This window comes from Xyrauchen texanus, unplaced genomic scaffold (assembly GCF_025860055.1).
Source record: "Xyrauchen texanus isolate HMW12.3.18 unplaced genomic scaffold, RBS_HiC_50CHRs HiC_scaffold_649, whole genome shotgun sequence".
NCBI lineage: Eukaryota > Metazoa > Chordata > Actinopteri > Cypriniformes > Catostomidae > Xyrauchen > Xyrauchen texanus.
Genome location: NW_026266631.1, coordinates 1 through 24,158, shown reverse-complemented (window position 1 = coordinate 24,158; position 24,158 = coordinate 1). Strand labels below are relative to the sequence as shown.

At 37.5% G+C, this 24,158-nt stretch overlaps 2 protein-coding genes across 3 annotated transcripts; one reads left to right on the top strand and one right to left on the bottom strand.

Annotated features, from left to right (window-relative positions):
• The first annotated feature begins 5,967 nt into the window (after window positions 1-5,967).
• LOC127642484 (cytokine receptor-like factor 1) lies at window positions 5,968-18,661 on the top strand. Of its 2 annotated transcripts, none has more exons than XM_052125105.1 (8): window positions 5,968-6,542; window positions 7,838-8,116; window positions 9,212-9,341; window positions 9,795-9,961; window positions 11,584-11,741; window positions 12,645-12,813; window positions 15,726-15,907; window positions 17,553-18,661. In XM_052125105.1, the coding sequence occupies exons 1-8, from the start codon at window positions 6,413-6,415 to the stop codon at window positions 17,574-17,576; spliced, it is 1,239 nt and encodes a 412-aa protein (XP_051981065.1). In that variant the 5' UTR covers window positions 5,968-6,412; the 3' UTR covers window positions 17,577-18,661. The 2 variants fall into 2 exon arrangements, with proteins under 2 accessions (XP_051981065.1, XP_051981066.1); XM_052125106.1 differs by having other exon boundaries at window positions 5,969-6,542; window positions 15,726-15,911; window positions 17,553-18,660.
• A 79-nt stretch (window positions 18,662-18,740) lies between these two features.
• LOC127642485 (required for excision 1-B domain-containing protein-like) lies at window positions 18,741-21,529 on the bottom strand (the record flags this gene model as incomplete). The annotated part of the gene is made up of 4 exons (XM_052125107.1): window positions 18,741-19,219; window positions 20,358-20,404; window positions 20,615-20,926; window positions 21,381-21,529. Coding segments are annotated over 4 exons (581 nt in total), but the record flags the coding sequence as incomplete, so codon positions are not given.
• Window positions 21,530-24,158: the final 2,629 nt, after the last annotated feature.

Genomic DNA, 24,158 nt, shown 5'->3' with positions numbered 1-24,158 from the left:
TAAAAAGACAGCAAAATAATCATTTATGCTCTTCTAAATATAGATTGAATTAAATTAGTTTAGTTACTGCCTCAAATAAAACTGAATATCTTTCTAATATTTGAACCCACAAATCTGGTGAACTTTGGGAATCAAGAGATTATTTCATTTTCAAGAGTGCTTGTTTTATCTTGAGTCGGTACCTTGAAAACATGACTTTCCAAGAGGACTGATATAAAAATCCTGTGCACGCTTACTGCTGTTAGTTGTATAAAGCCAGCCAATCAGATTAAAGCTTTCCAAATCAATAAAGTACTTTCCAGTTTTGTGTTTATCGTACATCAAATGGTCAGCAAACAGGCCGATAATGGTCCGTGGGTGTGCCGAAGGATGCTGAGACTACCTGTCAGGCAGCTCCATCTCCATCTAACCCTCATCAATATCAACAAACATCTGAGCATCAGCCTCCAGCACCAGAAAGCGCAGGATTGATTTTCAATAAAAGAGCTTCCCTCTTGCCTCACAGCTTCCTACAGTCTTCAACAGCTCCGTTTACCACTAGCACACAATAATATCTCCAGATAAAAATAAGTGTTATTCGACTCTCTTCACACTCTATACAGTATATGGCCTTGAGCTATGCAACGCCTCATTCCAAAACATTATTTGTTTGAAATATTCATATTACCTTCTTTAAAATGTAATGAATGCATTTGACAAGCAATGTACTTACAAATATTCACCATTTCAATAAACTGTGGTTCACAGACTGGGTTAGCCCAGTTCTATGCCATTCCTGGAGATAAACCGAGATCTTACCTCCCTGACATTCTTCCTTGCTTGTATTGATGCCTGTATTTCCATTCACAAATTGGCAGATGGAGTAGAGCCGGCAGCCACGGTGACAGGCATTCATGATGGACTCCTGTAGGAAAAAGGTAACTTTATATACAAGGTAGGCCTCATCCAGAATGGATTCTTTGTAGAATTTGTACAGTAATAATTATGCAATACAAGTTCAGAGAATGGATTTGTGGAATAATGTTGATCACCATGAAAAATTACTTTGACCTGTCCCTTCTTTTCTATATAAAAAAAGAAAGAATCTGGGTAACAGTGAGGCTCTTAAGCAATGATTTTAGTGTGATAAAAATTACATACTGACCTTTTCTGTGTAAAGTTATAGCCAATTTTTCAACTTTGTTGTCATAATGACATAGCACCATAAACCATAAGCCCCTAAAACGGCTGTAAAAATTGCTATTTAAACAACTTTACAGATCAAACAATACATGCGTTTCAACAGAAGAATAAATGTAAGTGCTTTTATAAAATTATAAGCTTCACATTTCTGTCTTTAAACCCTGCAATAAATTGGCCCCCATTCACTTCCATTTTAACTGCCTCACCTGTAACCTCAAAAAAGAAAAGGAGGGACGAGGGGGCCTGGGTAGCTCAGTGAGTATTGACGCTGACTACCACCCCTGGAGTCGCGAGTTTGAATCCAGGGTGTGCTGAGTGACTCCAGCCAGGTCTCCCAAGCAACCAAATTGGCCCGGTTGCTAGGGAGGTTAGAGTCACATGGGGTAACCTCCTTGTGGTCACGATTAGTGGTTCTCGCTGTCAGTGGGGCACGTGGTAAGTCATGCGTGGATCATGGATAGTAGCATGAGCCTCCACATGACGTGAGTCTCCGCTGTGTCATGCACAACGAGCCATGTGATAAGACGCGTGGATTGACTTTCTAAGAAGCGGAGGCAACTGAGACTTGTCCTCCGCCACCCGGATTGAGGTGAGAAACCACACCACCATGAGAACCCAGTCAGTAGTGGAAATTGGGCAAGCCAAATTGGGGAGAGAGGGGGATAAAATAAAAAAAAAGAAAGAAAGAAAAGATGGGGCGATTCAAAATAGCTTTTGTGATGGTCAACATTATGCCACAAATGCTGTCAATTGAGCTCAACTTGTATTGAACCCAGAATATTCCTTTAATTTTATTTTTCTTCCCCAGGGTAATTGCAGTTTAAGACATTTAAAGGTGTAATCAAAAGATCTTTTATGCAACCTAACTTCCACAGAGCAAAGAGTGCTTGTTAGAACCTGAATACAGTTACAGTACTCATCTAACCTTTTTGTGACCATGTATATGTTTTGTGTCAAATATATTTAATGCTTACATCTGGACAGTCTGTTTACATTACATTCTGAACTAATCTGACAGTATCAAAAACTAAAAATAAAAGGGATATCATGCTATATTGCAGGCAAACAGCGCTGATAAATGGCTGAATGGACAAAATTAGCAATAGTTCATATATTCAGTCACTTACAGGTGCAATTTCAACAACACCTCATGTTTATTTGCAAGGCATTTTGGTGGCACTTAAAGCCATTATTACACTTTAACTGTACAGCTTGTTTTTATAACGGTAAAAAGCTTAAATAAGGTTTTCACGTCATGCTCACTGCACAACACCTGCTGAGGTGGAAGCAAGGTGATGCAGACTTCCGAAAATAGATATTTACTCCATCGCAGTTCTTGAAGATGAACAATATTCAGCGCCTTCACATTATATAAACAAGCAACACTATAGTTAAATTACATCGCAATGGGATATTGAACAAAAAGCCAATCAGCCCACCCAACTAACATTGTCTGGTTTGATGGGGTTTATGGTTATAAAAAATTAAAATAAAACCTAACCCAAAATAACCAAATGAAAACCATGCAATAACGTCAGGGGAACGTTCTGTCTTTGCATGCATCTATTTGCCAACATCAAACAATGGAGATCAGTTCAATGGAATTCGTTTTGCGCATTTAGAATGTTTCGTTTCCGTATAAACAGATCTGGATGACAGATGCGCGGGGATTCGTCGCCAGACAGTGAATGAACGAGGAGTGTCTGTGTGTCTGCGTATTGACCGTTATAATTCATGCGTCATAACGCATAATTCTCGGCCTGGTCTTTGTGGATACGAAGTAACGCACTCTGTCCATGCGGTGCCAAGAACTGGGACATAGAGATCCATGAATCGATTAAGATTTGGCTCGGGATGCAGCCAAATAATGCTCCCATCTTTTGCGCAGTGTCGAAACTGCAGACGCAGAACAGGTTTGTGTCGAAATGAACGCCTGATTCAATCTAACACGTTGCCTTGTTGATTTTTCAATTGCAAAACGACTTTATTTATTCAGATTTGCAAATTGCTGCGGCACGTCAATGCAAAATCGTAACAAAAAGGCATTTTCCCTCAAAGGTCGTTACAATATAACGCAGAAGTATTTTATGTGTGGCACTTACTTTGGCGGAGCTTTTGTTTTTGATGGTCATCTGGCATTGCTTTTTGCAGTAATTGATATCGCCCAGTTGGCTGTCAAAGAGATCAGATGACGCCAACGCCACTAGAATCAGAGATACTAGCGCGGGAACGCCGCACGCCCTGCCGCCGAACTGGAGCATTTTTCTCTCTCTCGTGGAAATCGGTAAGTGGCAGATTCGGCGTGCACTGGCGCGTCTGCGGGGTTCGGTGCGTCCCGACCTGTCGCAGCTGCTGCTTCGGTTCGGGCTCGATCAGCCTCGGTGATATCGTGCCTTTGATGCGCGATGTCGTCACCTCTCACATCATCGCGCACGCGCGGCTGTTCTCCTCTCGCATCTCCGTCCTTTGCGTTACATTGCAGCAAGTCTGAATTTAAAGGTGTGGACCGCCAAACATGATATAGATGCCTGTATCTTGGTTTTATTTGTGCGAAGAAAAACAAACTAGTAAACGTTGCATTTGTACCATTTGCAATAATGCAAAAAAAAAAAAAAAAAATGGCTTCGACGTTGTATCTGCCCTGAGGGTTTAAAATGAAACTAAAAACAATTGCAGCCTAAGTTTGCTTTGCTGTCAGTAAAAGGAAATTCTATTCTACTTTATTCTATTATAAAATGTAACTTTCCAAAGTTATTCTGTTGCTTGAATGCACAACTGCCTTTCCAAGATCTTGTGAACATGCACAAGTTGTCATTACTTCAAGTATTACTTGAAATGTCAAGTTTTGGGCTCATATCTAAAACAATATAAATTCATTGAACTTAAAAATGTGTTAATAACTCAAACTTTTGAGTATAACTACTACTATTACTACTACTTACAAAGGGAAGTATGGGGTCATTTAAATAGCTGCCATTAAGAATTTAGCATTAGCTTTTGTAGTATTATTTATGCTGTTTTGTTGCAAATAGATGTTTTTGTGTGATCAGTGCCCCATTTAGTCAAGTTGGATGCTGTTGACTAATTCTCTTTGTGCATGTGCAGTGTAAGTGCAAATATACAGTATGCATTTCTATGGAGAATGAAGTTTATTTAATGTCTGACCTAGAATCAGTTATGATCTTTATTTGAGCTCTGCTATTGTTTAATCTAAAATGTAATATATTTAAGTAAAATTATTAACAACAGTACAAACAACAATAAATAGCAAATTGAGTTGTCAACTTGCATCTAGTTAACTTAACCTACATAAACAGTTAAGATCACTCTATAGTAAATGAAAACCAAGTTAATTGAGTTTAAATACAACATTTTGGAGACACCATTACTCAAATCAATTGAGGAAATTAGTTTACTCAATCAAATGAGTAGAGTCAACTTATTTGGGTTTTCAGTGTATGGTTTAATACATGAGCGAAAATAAACAAGAAATTAAATGAAATTAGCTATTACACAATTCTTACTGAGGATGCATTGGGTGTGGAATTATAAACAGGCCATAATAATTATACAGATGTGGATGAAAAGTGTGTTTTGGCTATGGAGCAAATTGTGGTCTTGAATTGGGCAGGTTTAAATGAGATGTAAGGGATAGCCCACAAAATAGCCTACATGATGAGATTTTTATTTTATGATTATGTACACTGGCGGCAAAAAGTTTGGAATAATGTACAGATTTTGCTGTTTCGGAAAGAAATTGAATTCACCAAAGTGGCATTCAACTGATCACCAAGTATATTCAGGACATTAATGATAAAAAAAACAGCACCATCACTATTTAAAAAATGTATTTTTGATCAAATCTAGACAGGCCCCATTTCCAGCAGCCATCACTCCAACACCTTATACTTGAGCAATCTTGCTAAATTGGTACTAGAAACTCCCTTGCCATTATATCAAACACAGCTGAAAGCTATTTGGTTCGTTAAATGAAGCTTAACATTGTCTTTGTGTTTGTGTTTGTTTTTGAGTTGCCACACTATGCAATATACTGGCATGTCTTAAGGTCAATATTAGGTAAAGAATGGCAAAAAAAATAAACAGTTTTCTCTAGAAACTTGTCAGTCAATCATTGTTTTAAGGAATGAGGTTTAATCAATGCTTGAAATTGTCAAAAAACTGAAGATTTCATACAAAGGTGTACATTACAGTCTTCAAAGACAAAGGCCAACTGGCTCTAACAAGGACAGAAAGAGATGTGGAAGGCCAGATGTACAACTAAACAAAAGGATAAGTACATCAGAGTCTCTAGTTTGAGAAATAGACGCCTCACATGTCCTCCGCTGACAGCTTCATTGAATTCTACCTGCTCAACACCAGTTTCATGTACAACAGTAAAGAGAAGACTCAGGGGTGCAGGGCTTATGGGAAGAATTGCAAAGAAAATGACACTTTTAAAACACAAAACCCAAAAAGAAAAGGTCAGAGTGGGCAAAGAAACACAGACATTGGACAACAGATAATTGGAAAAGAGTGTTATGGATCTTAACCCCATTGAGCTTTTGTGGGATCAACTAGACTGTAAGGTGCGTGAGAAGTGCCAGACAAGACAGTCACAGCTATGCCATGTGCTACAGGAAGTGTGGGGTGAAATGTCACCCGAGCATCTGGACAAATTGACAGCTAGAATGCCAAGAACTGCAAAGCTGTCATTGCTGCACGTGGAGGATTGTTTTATGAGAAGTCTTTGAATTAGTTCAAGAAGTTCTGAAAATGTTTTGGTTTTTCAAATTGTAATAGTAATTTTCACATTATTAATGTCCTGACTATACATGTCATCAGCTAAATGCCACTTTGGTGAATAAAATAAACAATTTCTTTCCATAAGAGCAAAATCTGTAAATTTTCCAAACTTTTGGCCATTGTATATCTTTTTCTGTTGTGGTCATCTGACTGTATACAAAAGAGAAAAGCAACATTGGCTGCAGATGCATTACTAATAATGACTTGTGGCTGTGTGGTAAGACGTAGGAGGGGCTTCAGAATATTCAACTTTTTCAGCTTTTGAGGCGTGCTCTTTATTGATTCCCCTCTAAATTTGAGAGTGAATGTGAATCCGAGGGTCCTCTCCGCATAATGTTGCTTTTTTGAACGAGCAATGATTTTCCTTACGGAGTTTTCAGGTGAACAAGGCAACTCAAGGCTTTTCATCTATTTTCTGTGAAGAAGAATGGATTGCCCGTGCGCGCGCTCCCACCAGCATGGCAAGAGAGAGGAGAGCGCGCGCGCCCGACAGAATGTGACCATTTCAGTCATTATGTTGTTTTTTGTAACGCTTCTTCCTTACGCGCTCACAGCACGTAAGTACATTTTCAAATGTATCTGAACACTTATGCCTCTAACTTCAAACAGCTATTAGACACGAAACTCGTCAAAAATAATTGAATAAAATGACAGAACTTTTCTGAACGCTTCTTGCCTTGTTTGACGGATTCAAACGGAACACTGTTTACGCTTTATGACGTAACAAACACATTTTAAGAAGCGTATTACTATATATTTTTTTTTAATATTAACTGTACATTTATTATCTCTTTGTATTTACAAAGAGAAATGCATTTCATTATTCTAAACATGTTATTATGTAAGAAGGCAAACAAGAGGCTTATGCCATTTGGAAATGCTTGCAATTGCCATAAGAACGCACTAATTTTTTTATTGTCAATTGAATAAAATTGTGCACTGCAATCACTAATAAACTAGCGGAACACAAATTTGAGTCAATCAGCAATGTTACATTTTTAAGTTAAACTCCCAAGTTTAAGATAAACCTTCAGATTTTGAGCTACACATGCATGTTGATTGTTTTCAACTTGAAATATTGAGTAAGCTAACATGTTATTGGGACTTTAAATTGAACTCTTTGGCTTAACTTGAAGCTTTTCAGTTGAACTTACACGATAGTTTTAAGTAGAGGGAACCAATCTAATTATTTTTTACCAACCTTTTGTAGGTACCCCCAAAGCCTCATCAATAAGGCTCAAATACCATCATAAACACCGAACCTGGAATGCGTTTCTTTTAGGCCTAAATCATACTTGGGGAAAAAGTGTTAACTACAAACAAACCATGAGATTAATTGTGATGGTTATGTTAACCATCTGATTGCAATGCAAATTAAAAATCTTTCCAAGTGCACCTAAAACATGCGTTAAGTGCTAGTTTACCCCACAATTGAAATCCGTTATCATTTACTCATGCTATCTATTTAAATATGACCTCAAGTATGCTCTGTCTTGCTTCCTAACTTGTTCAGTTAGTGTGAGAGTAATCCAAGCCCAATGGCACATGTTAAAAAGCTTGTCCACCTCCCACCATGAGCAGAAATGATCTGCATTAACACTTGTTCTCCCTGAAGGACAAGTAGTAGTAGCTCTTAAATCCCAGCCATTGTTTCCCTCGAACATTTGTCTTAAACATGAATAAATATGAGCTCTGCGGACACAGAGGAGGAATATTTTGAGGATGGAAAACCACTTAAGCTGTTGAAAAATGACCTTGTGCGACCTATCTCTCAACTGTTAAAGCATTGCGGTCGTAAATCCAGTTGTAAAATTTCAGGACTCATAAAGGCTCCTCTTCTTCTGACCCCCAGACTTTGCCGTCATATCCCCCCAGGACACAGTGCTTCACATCGGCTCAAGTTTGACTGCGGTGTGCACGGTTAGTGCTGAGCTGGAAGTAACAGCTAGATCTTTGTACTGGACACTGAATGGAAAACGATTGGCTAGAAGTACTTACAGGGTGCGGAGTCCAACTGAATTGAGTGTCACACTTCATCAACTCAATGGATCCTTGCAGCAATCAGGAGACAATCTGGTTTGCCACCGAAGTAATGGAGAAGTGTTGGCTGGATCATGCTTTTATGTTGGCTGTAAGTGTCAAGTTGCAGATAGCTTCCCGTTAGAACCAAAAAGGGTATTGCAGTCTGATGTCGAAGGAGAACCTTTATGAGTTCATCAAATAACATTTTAGAATACTATCTATGCCCTGGTACTTTAAAGAACCCAAAAACCAACTTAGATCTAATGAACTAAACTGTATAGGGGCAGTCACACTACACTTCGCACTCCATTCACTCGCACTCAAAGCCATCCGAACGCAGAAGACCAGAAATGCAAGAATATTTTGCAGGAAAGAAAGAAGACTAAATATTTTTAACAATTTTAATATAATATTATTTGTAATGTATTATAGAGCTGTTCAGCTTGTAGTCCAAAATCTGCAAGTCTAATTCACCATAGGCTTCCCCAGGATTTTCCTATGGGTTTTTATAATGGGGTTTTTCATTTTATGAGTAAAAAAATATCTGTGGTAAACATTACTTGATTATATGTGGATATTTCGTCCTACAACATAAATGACACACTTTCAGAGTTGCCATGATTTACATTTTTGAAATATGTAATTTTTTAAGCCACCGTGTGTTTTATTTAAAAAATATTTAATTCAATATCTTTGAGGTCTGAAAGTGTTTATGTTGTAGAGCAAAACATCCACAGACATTATTTTACTCATAAGTTCAAAAACCCAATTATAAAAACCCATAGGAAAATCCAGAGGGATCCCATGGTGAAATACACTTCCGGGTTGAACAGCTCTATTTACTTACACCAGAAGTCCTCCTGCATAGCATCATATCCTGGCCCGTTGCATTGTCCAAAAAAAATCCTTTTGTGCTCAAAGCCTAGTGTGACCACCCCTTTAGAACTTTATTACTCTAAAACGAACCATATAGTCAACTCAAGAACCTTATACTGAACCAAAGGAACTGTGAAGATCAGTTGAAGAACCTTCATTTTTAAGAGTGGGAACAACTTGATTTCTGATTTATTCTACTTCTGAACATTTGTCTTTGAAGATACCCTTTCTGATACCATTCTATTGATCAAGTTTTGTTAAGTTTGTAGCCCTTGTGTTTTTGAATATTCATGCGGTCTTCTTGCTATTGTATTCATTGGATGTTTAGTGCCCCCTGAGAAACCTGTCAACCTGACATGCTGGTCACAAAACACCAAGGATCTCAGCTGCAAATGGAGACCAGGGGGTCAAGGAGAGATGTTAATCAATACCAAATACACCCTCAAGTACAAACTGAAGTGAGATTTATTTTATTCTCTGTTGGGATTTTTCCATGAACAGCAAACGTTGTATCTAGAGAAAACTGTTTTCAAGCACTCCTTTCAATGTGAGCATTTACTTGCACAATAAGCTGATCAAAAATCAGCTTATTAAAAACGACAATGTAAAAAAGCCACATTCACAAGAGATTTAAAATCACTGGATTATTTCTTGCTTTTGACTTCAAAACATAAACGAGCATGCACACAACATTCACGAACATTGGATTAGCCGGTAAGAATGATGAAAAAGGCATTCACATGTGATGCAATATTTGGGTATTGGGCAAAAAAATGTACATTTATTGATCATTTTTGCTTTATCCATTTATTACCATACCCCAATTATGGCTTTCCTTAAATGGCTTCAGTGTAAGATCCTGTATGTCAACATGCTTAATATGTAACGTTTCTGTTTTGATAACCATTTAGATGGTACGGTAAAGAGAAGGATTGTGAGGACTACACGGGACAGCCGTACACATGCTACATTCCTCGTGATTTGGCCATTTTTACGCCATATGAGATCTGGGTGGAGGCGTCCAATCAGCTTGGCTCTGCCACTTCTGACGTCATAACTTTAGACATTTTAGATGTGGGTAAGTAGAAAGCCGCAGCTATAGAAAAAAATAGCCCTTGTAAAACGAATAGATCCAACTAATACAATTCTGATTTCATGAGCTGCATTCAGAGCCATTGTAAAATTACTATAAACGCACACCTGTAACCGGACATGTGCAAAGTTGTACAAATGTTGCTTGGGAACCACAAATTGCTTACAGTAAAGACAATGAACTATATTTCTTGCAGAAGAATAGTTTATTCTTATATAAGTTTTCTATCATAGTGCAGTTGCTGCCAATTTGAAAAGCCATAAGCCACAGGAAAGCTTTGAGTTGTGCCAAAGAAAAAACCTTTTCCGTGGTAAAATCACTGTAATGCACAACCTCTTGTTGCTTATTGCTTTATTGAGATTGGGTTGAGTATTAATGAACTGAATATCAACATTATGTGTCCCAGCTATACATTTATCTTCTCCCTCACACATAGATGTATATAACTATCTGATTGTCTTGCATATGGTGCACACACACTCGTCTGCGAGAACAGATTTTTACAAACTATAAAATTGCTTTCCAACACCTGAAATGTTTCCAAAAAGCAGCTCATGAAAACAATATTTTAAAGGTCACTGGGCAGCAGAATGTCTGAAGTTTGTATATATGTGTATATACACATTTATTGAGCCGAGACATGAAAGTGCATTTGTGATCATGATCAGAGAAGGTTTTCCATAGGCAAGAAGCTGCACCATTAAGAATGCCTATTGGATGACACATCGCAAAGCCCTCATTTCCTCATCTTCTGCATTACAGAAACAATAAGCTTTGGAATTCTCCATGATTGGCTCTGCCCTAAGGGTGAGCTTGATTAAAAAAAGCAATGGAGCACGTCCATTTGCAAACAATAATGGAAAGTAGAAATTATGTTGGGAACAGATAGCAAAAGATCGACAAGCTAATGAGCGGCGATGGAGTTTATTGGGAGATTCAATTACAAGCGGCTAGTTTTCTGCTCAGTTTATGTTCAGAGGGAAAGTGTGCTGAATTAGTGTGTTGGTCTAGCGCTGGGTGTCTGGAATGTTTGATTCTGATTGGTCAATTGCGCCATTCTGTGGTCAAATATAGTCATATAAAGACCACTAAACTGCATAATTGACATTGTCCTTGACAACCAATTTCCTTACATAGCTGTGCTAGTTTGCTCTCAAGGCATTCCACAGTCTACTACTACTTCACATAATAAAACTATTTGAACTTTTCAATATTTCATGTCCATTCATTCATTTATTTATTTGGTAAGTAGCTGTGTAATAAGTGGGATAATGTACAGTCAGCTGGTCATTGCAAAATAAACCCCTACAGGATTAATCAAGACCCCTCTGCTTCACATCATGGTCCCAATCACCATCTGGGGGGGTTTATTTTGTGATAATGACAGGCTGAATGTACATTGTCCCTTACTAAATGGGCCAAGGAAGAACAGTTTAATGACCCTACCCAATCTTATTTAATGGGTTTAATCAACAGCTCGGAAAATGAGAGATTTTGGGGATTTCATATAGTTTAAATTATGTTAAATATTTATTTCAAAATAACAAACACAGGGATTACTCTGTAATGTTGGGCCTTGAATATTTTATCTTTATTTCCCTGTTTAGTAACTACAGACCCTCCTCCTGATGTCCATGTGAGCCGCGTTGGAGATCTAGAGGATCAGTTAAGTGTCCGATGGGGAAATCCTCCTGCCCTTAAAGACTACCTGTTTCAGGCCAAGTACCAGATTCGATATCGTCTGGAGGAGAGTGATGAATGGAAGGTATGGCAGCAACAACTGGTTTAGTTTCCAACACTGAACAGAATTTAACTTTAGGTCAATTAAATAAATCAGGAAGGGTGATTACATGTAAGGTAAAGGCCCTGATATACTTCCGGAGGAGTTCTTCTTTGTTAAATTTTTAAAGTAATTTGATATAAAGTAATATACTGTTTATGCAGTATATTATTTTTAATTAGTCTTGTTTTCATTCTAAATTCATGATGCCAATGCACGAACACGCTATACGCGTTCATAATGTGTGCCGGTTACACTCTGTTATTGTCATTTATGATGACACATACTACTGCAAGGATGGGTGTACAAAAGTGATGAGCAGAATAAAGACAAAAGAATGATGAGAAGATCTCTTACTATGAGCAGATGTGTGAATGGCTTTCACTGCAGATGGCACATGATTGAATGGGCACTTAAGAGTATTTGAGTAGATTTGATTCCTTTTGCATGCTAGTAAATAAATAAAAGAAGAAATCACATGATGTGGTCTTGGAAAATGTCTCTACATGAATGATCATACAGCTGTAGGTAAATTTGCACCAGCTCGCACTGCATGCCGTTCAGTTCATGTTGACTGAACTTGACTGACTGAACAATGTAAATAAAATAAAAACGTCTGTTGGCCTTCAAAGTAGGCAGAGCTCCAGGTCACACTTAACAATAACATGCACCAATGGCAGTAACATATAAAAATACCTTATTTTTGTATATTGGGGCCGTAAGATGTGCCACTTTTTACTGATTTTATTAATTTAACTGACGGTTTTATCCAAAGTGAGTTCCAAATTATGAATACTACAAAAAAGTGATTCATCTTACCCCACTCTCACTTCTGTACATACTTTTTGTAAAAATTTTACTCTGTTTTTATTGCCAATTTTTGCTAAGGTAATAGATGATGCTGGGAACCAGACATCTTGTCGGTTAGCAGGTCTCAGGGCCGGTACAGTTTATTTCGTCCAGGTGCGCTGCAACCCGGTCGGTATCTATGGCTCTAAGAAGGCAGGGATCTGGAGCGACTGGAGCCACTCTACGGCCGCTTCAACACCAGGCAGCGGTAAGTTACGGCAACATTCGTAGCCTTAAATGTGAACTTTCCTTCAGTATACATTCAGCTTCTTCATTGTAAGCCAATTAGATTCAAACCATATGTAAATCGTAAAAAAACCAAACGTCAAGCTACTTGATAGGGATCTCTCATCAGCAGATTCAAAAGATTTTAACAAAATGACAAAGAGCTTCAGGGGTCCATTGGCGAATTCTTTGTGATTTTCGTTGATTGATAAATTAAAACGATCTTTAGAGCATGTTAGTTTAAAGAAGCGGTTGTACTGAAACTTAGTGAAAACAGATTTGAATCATAAGAAGTCAGTATTGTTACATGTCTGGAGTGGCATGAAAGAGAGGATGTTATTAAACTTTGTATGCCATGCAATATGAGTTATGGCAAGTCGGAGCTACCCCTCCTTCGCAAGAGCTTGTAAATACCCTATTATTCATGGGTACGTGGATGTTGCTTAGGGCAACATTATACAATCGACAGCATATAAGCAACTGTTGTCAACTGAGTTTGAATGTAACAAAGGTCTTTTCAAGTTAATTTGCTCTAATCAAATGGAGGGAGGCAGCATTGTGACAGTTATGTTTTTACATGCAGGGGGCCTGGGTAGCTCAGCAAGAATTGACGCTGACTACCACCCCTGGAGTCGCAAGTTCGAATCCAGGGTGTGCTGAGTGACACTAGCCAGGTCGCCTAAGCATCCAAATTGGCCGGTTACTAGGGAGGTTAGTGTCACATGGGGTGACCTCCTTGTGGTTGCGATGAGTGGTTCTTGCTCTCAATGGGGCCCGTGGCAAGTTATGCATGGATCGCGAAGAATAGCATGAGCCTCCCATGCTGTTAGTCTCCGCGGTGTCACTCACAACGAGTCCCGTGATAAGATTCACGGATTGGCTGTCTCGGAAGCAGAGGCAACTGAGACTTGTCCTCCGCCACCCGGATTGAGGTGAGTAACCATGCCACCAAAAGGACCTACTAAGTAGTGGAAATTGGGCATTACATATTGGGAGAAAAAGGGGATAAAAAAAAAAAAACTATGGTGAATGCATATAGGCATGTTCACCGATCATTCACAACATTAAAACCACCTGGCTAATATTATGTAGTTCCCCCGCGTGCCGCAAAACTGTGCCAACCTGCATCTCAGAATAGCATTCTGAGATTATATTCTTCTCACCACATTTGTACAGAGTGGTTATTTGAGTTAACATAGACTTTGTCAGTTCAGACCAGTCTGGCCATTCTCTATTGACCTCTCTCATCAACAAGGCTTTTCTGTCCACATAACTGCCCCTCATTGGATTTATGTTTTTGGCACCATTCTGAGTAAATTCTTTAACTGTTGATCTCTTGGGATTTTCCCACACAACAGTCTCTAGAATTTACTCTGAATTGTGCCAAAAACTAAAATCCAGTGAGCGACAGTTCTGTGGACAGAAAAGCCTTGTTGATGAGAGAGGTCAACAGAGAATGGCCAGACTGGTCTGAACTGATAACTCATAAAACCACACAAAAAATTGTGTGAGAAGAATACCATTCTGAAACAAACAAAAATAATTTAAAGCATATAAGAATATGCTTTTAGATCAAAATTAGTTTATATATCTTGAGAAGTGTGATCAAACTTAATTTGTAGTACATATGATATAGCCCCTATAATCTGCGATGAGCAATTCATCCGAATACCTAGACATGCCACTCTTTTAACTTGTTTCAGAACGATTGCAGAGCGGAAGGCGATATCAACTGAATTCACAAATTAAAAAGTACAAAATGCAGTATTATTTACATGTTTAGCCACTCCACCATGGATTAAAAAACTGCTAAGTATCTTTACTGATGTACAACAAGGATAACCACTGATGACCAGCAAGGTTTTCTAAAGAGCTATAATATGCAGTGTATTCGATATTTGATTATGATTTTGTGCTTCAAATATAATAATAATAAAACCTTATTTTATATAGCGCCTTTAAAGAAACCTCTCAAAGTTCTTTACATCGAAAGGAAAAATTTAAATATAAAAATACAGAGCTTAATACAAATGGATAAAACATGCATCTCAAAACAACCAATGATAAAACACCGTAAATAAAGCGATTGTATTAAATTGATGCTTTTAATTGATACTATTGTATATAGTATCAATTAAAAGCCTCTGAAAAAACAAGTTTCAAAGCAAATAAGACTGATTTAAACACACTAAAAGTTCTGAAGGTAGAGAGTTCCATAGCTTCGGAGCATAAGAATAGTATGCCCTGTCACCCATAGTGTGTAAACGAGTCTAAGGAACAGTTAAAAAAAACGATTTAGAGGAGTGGAGATCGCGCTTTGGTGTGTACGGGGTTAAAAGCTCAGTGAAATATTGGGGAACCAAACCATGCAAAGCCTTGTAGGTAAGCTTAACAATTTTTAAATCAACACGAAACCTGACAGGAAGCCAGTGCAAGGATTCCTATAAAGGAGTGATGTGGTCACCTGGGTGGGGCCCGTCAGGATTCTGGCAGCCGAGTTTTGCACATTTTGCAAATTATTTAATGTTGATTTTGAGACTCCAGCAAGGAGAGCATTGCAATAGTCAATGTGAGAAAAAACAAAAGTACTGATCAGATTTTCAGACACTGAGAATGATAACATGGGGCGCAGCCTTGCAATGTTTCTAATATGATAAAATTATGTTTTAACAGTATTCTTTACATGTGGATCAAATGACAAATTTACATCAAATATAATTTTGAATAAAACAACTCTAAAAGCTCATGAGAAATTATTCCGTATAACAAATGCGTGTTAGCAATCCAGCAGCATTGGGTACATCTACTATATCATGCAAGTAACACCGATTACATTGTTGTACAAGGCAAGTCATTTTGTAAATAATGGCAGTGTTTTTCCTATCTTCCCTACAGAAAGGGCACATGGTGGCTCATGTGATTCCAAGTCCAGCGAGCAGAACTCAACACTTCGAAGGGAACTAAAGCAGTTTTTCGGCTGGATGCGAAAACATGCCTATGGCTGCACGGACGTCAGCATCAAACTCTATGACCAATGGCGCGTCTGGCTACAGAAAGCCCATAAAACACACGACCAGGTCGGTAAGGAAGCTGCACCTCCTTTTTTCTACTTCCAACGATAAGCTATCAATACTTTTGCGACATGTACAGTGGAGATCAAAAGTACAAGCTCACATTGAAAATCTAGGATTCAGAATCTAATTTAAACCTGGAAACAAACCGAAGATTAGATCAAAAAATTAAATAAAGGACGTTATGACGTTAAATGAATTCGAAATATTTAAGATTCCGGACTATTTCAAGGTCACTGATCATATTGGTGAGATTGACCTTGTTAAAGAAATATTCAGAGTTCAATACAAGTTAAGCTCAATTGACAGCATTTGTAATAAAAAAAATAATAAATTCTAAATACAATTATTTCGACTTAAAAAAAGAGAGGCAAAAATCAAGGTTCCAGTGAGGCTCTTACAATTGAAGTGAATGTGGTGCCAATTCGTAATCCTTAAAATACTCATGGTTTCACAAGTTTAGCTACAAGATAAACAATATGCATGTTAACATGGTTTTAGTGTGTGAAAAAAAAAAAAAAACATGCCTACAAACCTTTTCCATGTACAGTTATATCCATTTTTACAACTTCACTGCCATGATGACATAACGCCATAAACCCTAAAACTATTTTTTTTAAACAAATTTAGAACTCAATACATGAGTTTTAACAGAAAACTGTATGCAAGTGATTTTATTAAATTATTAGCTTCACATTTCTGCAATTAAACCCTCCAAAGATTGGCCCCCATTCACTTTCATTGTAAGTGCCTCACTGTTACATACATTTTTACTTTTTTATATAAATAAAAAGGAGGGACGAGTCGTAATAACTTTTTATCCATTGAGCTTAACTTCAATTGAACCTGGAATATTCCTTCAACGCCTTTTTTTTTTTACAAAAAAGATTTTCTTGTTTCCATTGAAGGAACAGTCTTAAATCATGCTGGGATAACATGGATCATCAGGTTTTGTACAAACTTGTGGAGTCCATTCCAGCTTGAGAACATCCTGTCATTAAAGCTAAAGGGGGAACAAATAATTTGGGTAAAACATACCAAATAAGCTTTCAATTTAAATCTAAAAAAACTTGTTGTAATGATAAAACAGACATAAATGGAAAAAAAAAAACAACAAAAAAACCCCAGCGAAACAGAAGCAAGTGGCCCCAACTCCATCAGAAAGCAAATCATTATTGTTGGCGAAAATTTAATATGGCCCATGTTAAAAGCATTTTGTGATTAAGTGACCCACAAAAAAGGGAACCAAAATATATGTTTATTCTTTTGATCAATGTTCTCACATTTGATTGCTTTTACTAATAGCGAAGCATCATATAGTCTTCAGTCAATTACCACAACAGAGAAAGAATGGCCAGTCAAAATAATCAGCAGGAATTCCAATAAATTCCTTTTAGGTTAGACTTTGCAGCATAACTTCAGCTGCGATCCAGCCGAGGCCGAAAACGCTTGTGAACACTCTGAACTGATTCACTCTGAACTCTTCCTCTGGCACTGACGACTGTTGGGAGACTTAGGTTGCTTGATTAGTCACACTGTCCTTTGAAGAACACGATTAAAGCACAAGAATGGCTGGTAACAATTATGCTTCTCTGTCCTCATATATCAAGTCATCACATTTACTTGTAAATGCCATTGTCTTGCCTTTCAGGTACTACAAAGCGGTAAATCATAGCGAAACTCCAAAGAAGGCTTGTGGGGGCCTTTGACGACACAGTTTTTATCACTCTCCAGTGCTTGGGACATTTTGTTTGGATTAGCCAAGATTGTCAAAAGGAACCCGCAAGGAACTGCAGTTTGCTGACATGATCTACTGTTTGCCTCCTGCTGTAGTCCCTAGCAGAAAATGTCAAAGGAAGTGCTTTTGTCTCAGACATATTTATAAGGGCATTAAAATACAAAAGAAATAGACTCAAAATGGTGAGAAACATCTTAAAATCTAATGTTAGGAAATGAAACCTTTCTGAGGATTCATAGACTTCTTTCAGACATGCAGCACAAATTTTACAGTTACGTTTTTTTGACTCAAATCTGTTTTGTTATATGTAGTCTGAACGAATAAAAAAAAAAAAATGTTGAAGTCTAATCCAAACCACATCCATCCGTGGTAGGAATCTTATAAAAATCTGACTTTTGGAAATGCGTTTCATTCTGAACAAACAGATTGGATTTCAAGTAGTTTTTTTTTTTTCATCATTCGGGATATGGCGTTAGTGCAGAAGTCATACCCAACTGTTACATATCTAAATTTTCATTCAAATGTGGTATTTGCTATGAATTGAATGGTGAATAGGTGAACAAGCAAGCCGTTTTAGACACAACATATACGCGTTAATGTGTAAATAGCATAGTAATGCATATGGTGCGCATGTTGTCTGATGCCCTAAGGAATTCAGCATTGCGGCGAGATGGATATGAGCAGAACATTTTTACTTAGCCGTACTCTTTTTCCACAGTGAAACCTACTCTCTTATGTTTGTTGGCGTCATGATGATGTTTAATTCATTACGATTGCAACAGATGTAACCATATCAGATATGAATGAACAAAGCCATCCAATCCAACTTTGGAACAGAAAAAAGGAGCATCGCAGAAACCCCATGACAGACTGCAGGAGGATTTTCGGAAAAGAAAACGCTGATTTAAGATTTCACAAACATGATGATTTCCATTTGTTTTCAAAACAAATGAAATTTTATGTATTTGCCAAGAGTGAGAATTCGTAAATCGTTGTCTCTTGATTGGTAAACAAGAACAGATCCTGTAAATAAAGCAATTTTTTTTATTATTTGTAACCCTTGTTCAAAAATGTTACCATGTAAATACTGTACCATTATGTATAAATAGTTTTGCAAGTAAAAAAAAAGTCTTTCAAAAATATTTAAGGGACATTCATAATTGTTTAATAGTTTAGTTTTGCTGGCTATTTTTAGTATTTTCAATGTTATGCATATGATCATGATTACTATTTACATTGCGAATTCAGATTTACACTTTGAATTGAATTCTTCAACCAAAAAAAAAAAACTATATTCTTATACCAACTGAAATAATGAAACAAAAGTTGCCGTACTCTGTTTAATAATACAACAAATATGCACTTCAAAGCCTGCAACAGCAGCAGTGCAGTCTATCTATACAACGCCAGCGATCGCTACCTTAGATGATTCCTCATAAGAAGGGGAAGAAGTCCTTCATAGAGGACTGTATCCATCTCTGTCAAGACATCAGTCTTCATCTTCAGCTTATTCCGGTTCTTCTGAGTCATACTTGAAGTCTTGCAGAAGCTCAGTCAAAGCTGCTTTACTCTTTATGATCCTGACAGGAATGGAGAAAAATACAGAGGTCTATTAATTGGGCTGTTCTGATGGAAAATAGGTTTTTATAATTTACCTAACCTCTTAAACTCTGCGGCAGGTCCAAAAGACGGCAACGTATCACGAAACATTTTGCAAATCTGTGCCATCTAGAGGTCAGCTGTTAGAAATATTAATATGAATGTAGAAGTCTTTCAAATAGCACTTAAATAGACAACAAGTCATATATCAAATGAAAGCTCTCATTCTCATGTGACTGAACTGTTTTAGGGCAACAAGATCAACTTTACAAAGTATTTCCAAAAAAGCACAAATTGAAATATAATTTCTGTAAGACATCAAATAAAAACATCTCTTTTATGCACCAGCCACTGCTGATGTAAGCCCACCATAACAAACTTTATATCTGCTTTAACCTTAGGGAGTTTTCAAAAAATAATTGCCATTTTTTACACATCTGTGAGCTTGCTTGGCTGAATAATCCAAACGGCGACTGTTTTTGGCCAGGCAGTGTATTCAAAATTACAAATGTTTGCAATACACTCAATTAGGCAAGTCCAACAGTAAGATAATACTATATTATAATATAAAAAAGTTCATTAAAACCAGTCCGAGAGCTTTAAAAATAAAATACTCTCTAATGCTGATATAGCAGAGCCATGTTAGGTTAATTTATTCATTGACTAGCAGATGCTTTCAATTTGAAATAAAATTACGTGCTTAAACTAAATGAACCATGAGTGCCACATGCAAGTGAAACTATATTGTGCCAGTTGGTCTCTAACTTTAATAAGAACTGCAATATAATACATGGTTTAAATCTAATTGCAAAATGGATAATCTGACCCTTGGGGGTGTAATTGAAGTGAGCAATCAAATTCAAGACCAACTCAAGATCAACCAACTATCTACTAAAGGAAACATTGCGACTTCTTTTACCTCAGTGGGAAGTTTACATTGAATTCGCCTCAATTCGCTCATCACAGACTGTTGTGGTAAAAAGGTTTATTTTGGACCCTGTTCATCCCTCTTAAACTGCAGTTTATTGGTCAAGTACACGGAAAATATGAAAAATAGAAATGTAGACAGAGTTGCACTTACTCGTGTTTGAGCTCACAAACTCTCCAGGAAGTCCTCATCTTCTGGATGATCCTAGGCATTCTGTTTTCCCAACTGTAACAGCTGTCTGTAAAATGAATGACAACAGATCAACATTAAAAATACTGTAACCAATGACAGATAAGTTGCATTTGTTTCAGTATTATTGCACAGTCCTATAGATGACTAAGACCAACTTTTCCAGGGTATACAGGCAGACACAAGTGTATACTTTAGAGGCAGGATATCACATTTTTAGATAATACATTCATGTGCAAAGGTGATGACAAATGCCCACCAGATCTAGCTTCTCCTCTTTAATTTTCAGTTTCTCGATATGCTCGAAGAGGATGGGCTGTTCAAAGTCTTGGTGCAGTTGCTCTTTAATCTCCAGAACTTCTTTGGAAATGCCACAGAATGCTTTTGTTATCTCATGTAACAGCTGTTTGTAGTGCTCAAAGTCATAGTGGGGCCCGTATGCCTGATGGCCCTTGTGAAAAAACTGTATAACCTCAAACAACCCCAGATGGCAACCAGATTTACACACACACACACACACACACACACACACACACACACACACACACACACACACACACATCACACATATCTGTAGGAGCCTTTAAAAAAAGACAAGACATATGATATGAGGTTAAGACAGACATAACTAAACATCAGAAAGACAAGCACAATCTAAATCCCTTTCATCATAAAGAACTGTGGGGATACCATGGTACAACGTTGGTATCAGATGATTATGTGTTTTCATAAACACCATGATACTGAAGGACATCCATATTTATATCCTATGGTATTTACATTATATTCTCTTCAAAGAATACCATGGTACATCACCAAAAACATGGAAGTACCATGGTAATTTTTGTTAGTGATAAATAAAAATAATTAGTGAACTTATTTTAGCAGTTATTATTTTAATATACTACAAAGTCATATATATATTTCTAGTATGTACAAGCATTAGCAAGCTCAAAATCATATCTTACTGGTTATCTACAGTGTCTAAACACGAATAAACACTGTAATTGTATACACTAACTTACCATTGCACCGATACTGTTGTATCTGTTGACTCGGTACATGTGTATCGCTTCGGCGCTGTCACGCTTCAGGCTTGCAACATAAACTTCCTGTTTGGGATCGCGGAGAGTGACGTCAGGTGACGTCGCTGCCAAACTTGCGCTTGAAGCATCTGTGGAACACAAATGTAGATTTTAAGGCAAAAAACAAAACAAAAAAACTGCTTTTAGGTTTAAAAAAAAAAGGAGATGGAACATTAAGTTGACTCAATTTGATCCTCTTTGAATCAGAAGGCAATAACAACCGTTAGAACATGCAATTTCTTTAAGATATTCATATAGAATTGCTTTGTGCTCCCCCTAATGTATAAATGCTGTATTACAGTCATGTTTCTGTTATATATTACATACAACAAAAAAATCTAGTAAAAAGATAAAAACAATATGTGGGACTGTGTAATATGGCCTTGTGTTTTATTATTATTATTATTATTATCGGTAATTACTGTTATTATGTTTTGTTGTACCCCACACTATGTTCTTTTGTACTGTTTTGAGCATAATAATACACACACGTACGCATATATACACATGTATATACATTTTATGTTTTTACTGTTTATTAATTATTAATATTATTATTATTTTATGCCCTTGCTGTTGATTTATTGTACTGTTGATTGTATTGTTGTTTCACTACATTGTAATTATATTAGTTCAATGCTTATAATAATAATAAAAAAATTAAAATCTGAAAACACAAACTTTATTACAAAGTCTGTCATACCAAAATGTGTGATCGTCATGCAAGATTTTGCCTCAATATTGTTGACTTTCAAAACACTTAGTAACAAAAAAGAAAATAAATAAAAATTATATATATTCGCAGTGCATCCGGAAAGTATTCACAGTGCTTCACTTTTTCCACATTTTGTTATCTTACAGCCTTATTCCAGAAGAACAACCATCTCTGCAGCACTCCAACAATCAGGCCTGTATGGTAGAGTAACCAGACGGAAGTCACTCCTCAGTAAAAGGCACATGACAGCCTGCCTGAAGTTTGCCAAAAGGCACCAGAAGGACTCTCGGACCATGAATAACAAAATTCTCTAGTCTGATGAAACAAAGATTGAACTCTTTGGCCTGAATGGCAAGTGTCATGTCTGGAGAAAACCAGGCACGGCTCATCACCTGGCCAATACCATCCCTACAGTGAAGCATGGTGGTGGCAGCATCATGCTGTGGGAATACTTTTCAGTGGCAGGAACTGTGAGACTAGTCAGGATTGAGGGAAAGATGAATGCAGCAATGTACAGAGACATCCTTGATGAAAACCTGCTCCAGAGCACTCTGGACCTCAGACTGGAGCGAAGGTTCATCTTCCAACAGGACAACGACCCTAAGCACACAGCCAAGATAACAAAGGAGTGGCTACGGGACAACTCTGTGAATGTCCTTGAGTGGCCCAGCCAGAGCCCAGACTTGAACCTGATTGATCATCTCTGGAGAGATCTGAAAATGGCTGTGCACCGACTCTCCCCATCCAACCTGATGGAGCTTGAGAGGTCCTGCAAAGAAGAATGGGAGAAACTGCCCAAAAATAGGTGTGCCTAGCTTGTAGCATCATACACAAAAATACTTGAGGCTGTAATTGGTGCCAAAGGTGCTTCAACAAAGTATATGTAATTTTTTTTGTTGTTGAGATATGGTGAAAATAAAAGCGCCGTTGCAGTTACCGATTTCAACACTCGGGGGCGCCCAAGGCATATCCATACATTTCGCATAATATTAAAATTATTGCATGTCAGATTGAACTTTCCTACTTTTAACACCATACTTTTTCCTTAATATTTACTAAATAAATATTCTAGAATTACCTGATGCCTCACATAAATAAAATTAAATGCAATTTCAAATTCTTAAGAATATATCAATGTCAGTTAGTAAATGAATGAAAAAGTCTTCCACCCTTTCTATTAGGACCCCTTTTGTCATTCTGTTGAACATCTAAAGCTTCTAACTTATGTTTGAGGGACAGTGCAGTCTTGTCTCTACTAGCTAGAGGGTCTCTATTAGACTTGTCCTGACACACACCACTGAATATATAGACAAAAGCCTGCAGAGTTCAAAGGGCCCATCTGCAGCAGCAGCAGCAGCACACCGTCTCGGTTACATTACATTACAAGCAGTTTGCAGCTCACAGGATCTGATGTGCCTTCACAAATACCGTGCTACACAAGGAGTGGGGTGGATGGAGATCATTTTTAATGCTGAAATATGAGCAATCGGAACTACGGAGGATAAATAAGGCACGCCAAGAGGGATTGTCTTTAGTTGCTCGGACAAGATTGGGAATTGGGATAAAAACCTCGCACGCGCTGAACCGGAGTGAACGGAAGCTCGTGCGTGCTTACTTAACCCCGCGTGGATACTTTGGATTCTTGCATCCTGGACTTTGAACTCTGCGACTTTGTAGCTATTCGAAACGTTATATATAAATTCTGGAATATAAACAGAGAAAACTCTTTGCAATATACAATACAAGACAAACAAGGGGCAAAATGAGAGTGTTACATATAAACCACAATTGTTGGACTCTGGCGTGGACTGTTATCATGTGTGTTATGACTGGAGTTCATTCACAAGAAAGGCAGTAAGTATGCATGCGTGCTAAATAGAGCTATGTTATGGTTGGGGTGGAAATATGCATGCATGTTTGTTTGTCTTTTGTTTAAAATTTTTAGCATGGGATTTTGATAAGAGTTTGCAGTAGGTGATAACCTCATCCTAAACAGTATCACC

Bases quoted from the DNA above. Each gene is read 5' to 3' on its own strand.
- LOC127642484 (XM_052125105.1), top strand. From the start codon at position 6,413: ATGGATTGCCCGTGCGCGCGCTCCCACCAGCATGGCAAGAGAGAGGAG. The intron at 8,117-9,211 runs GTAAGTGTCAAG...TTGGATGTTTAG, and splicing joins ATCATGCTTTTATGTTGGCT to TGCCCCCTGAGAAACCTGTC. The intron at 9,962-11,583 runs GTAAGTAGAAAG...TTCCCTGTTTAG, and splicing joins TTTAGACATTTTAGATGTGG to TAACTACAGACCCTCCTCCT.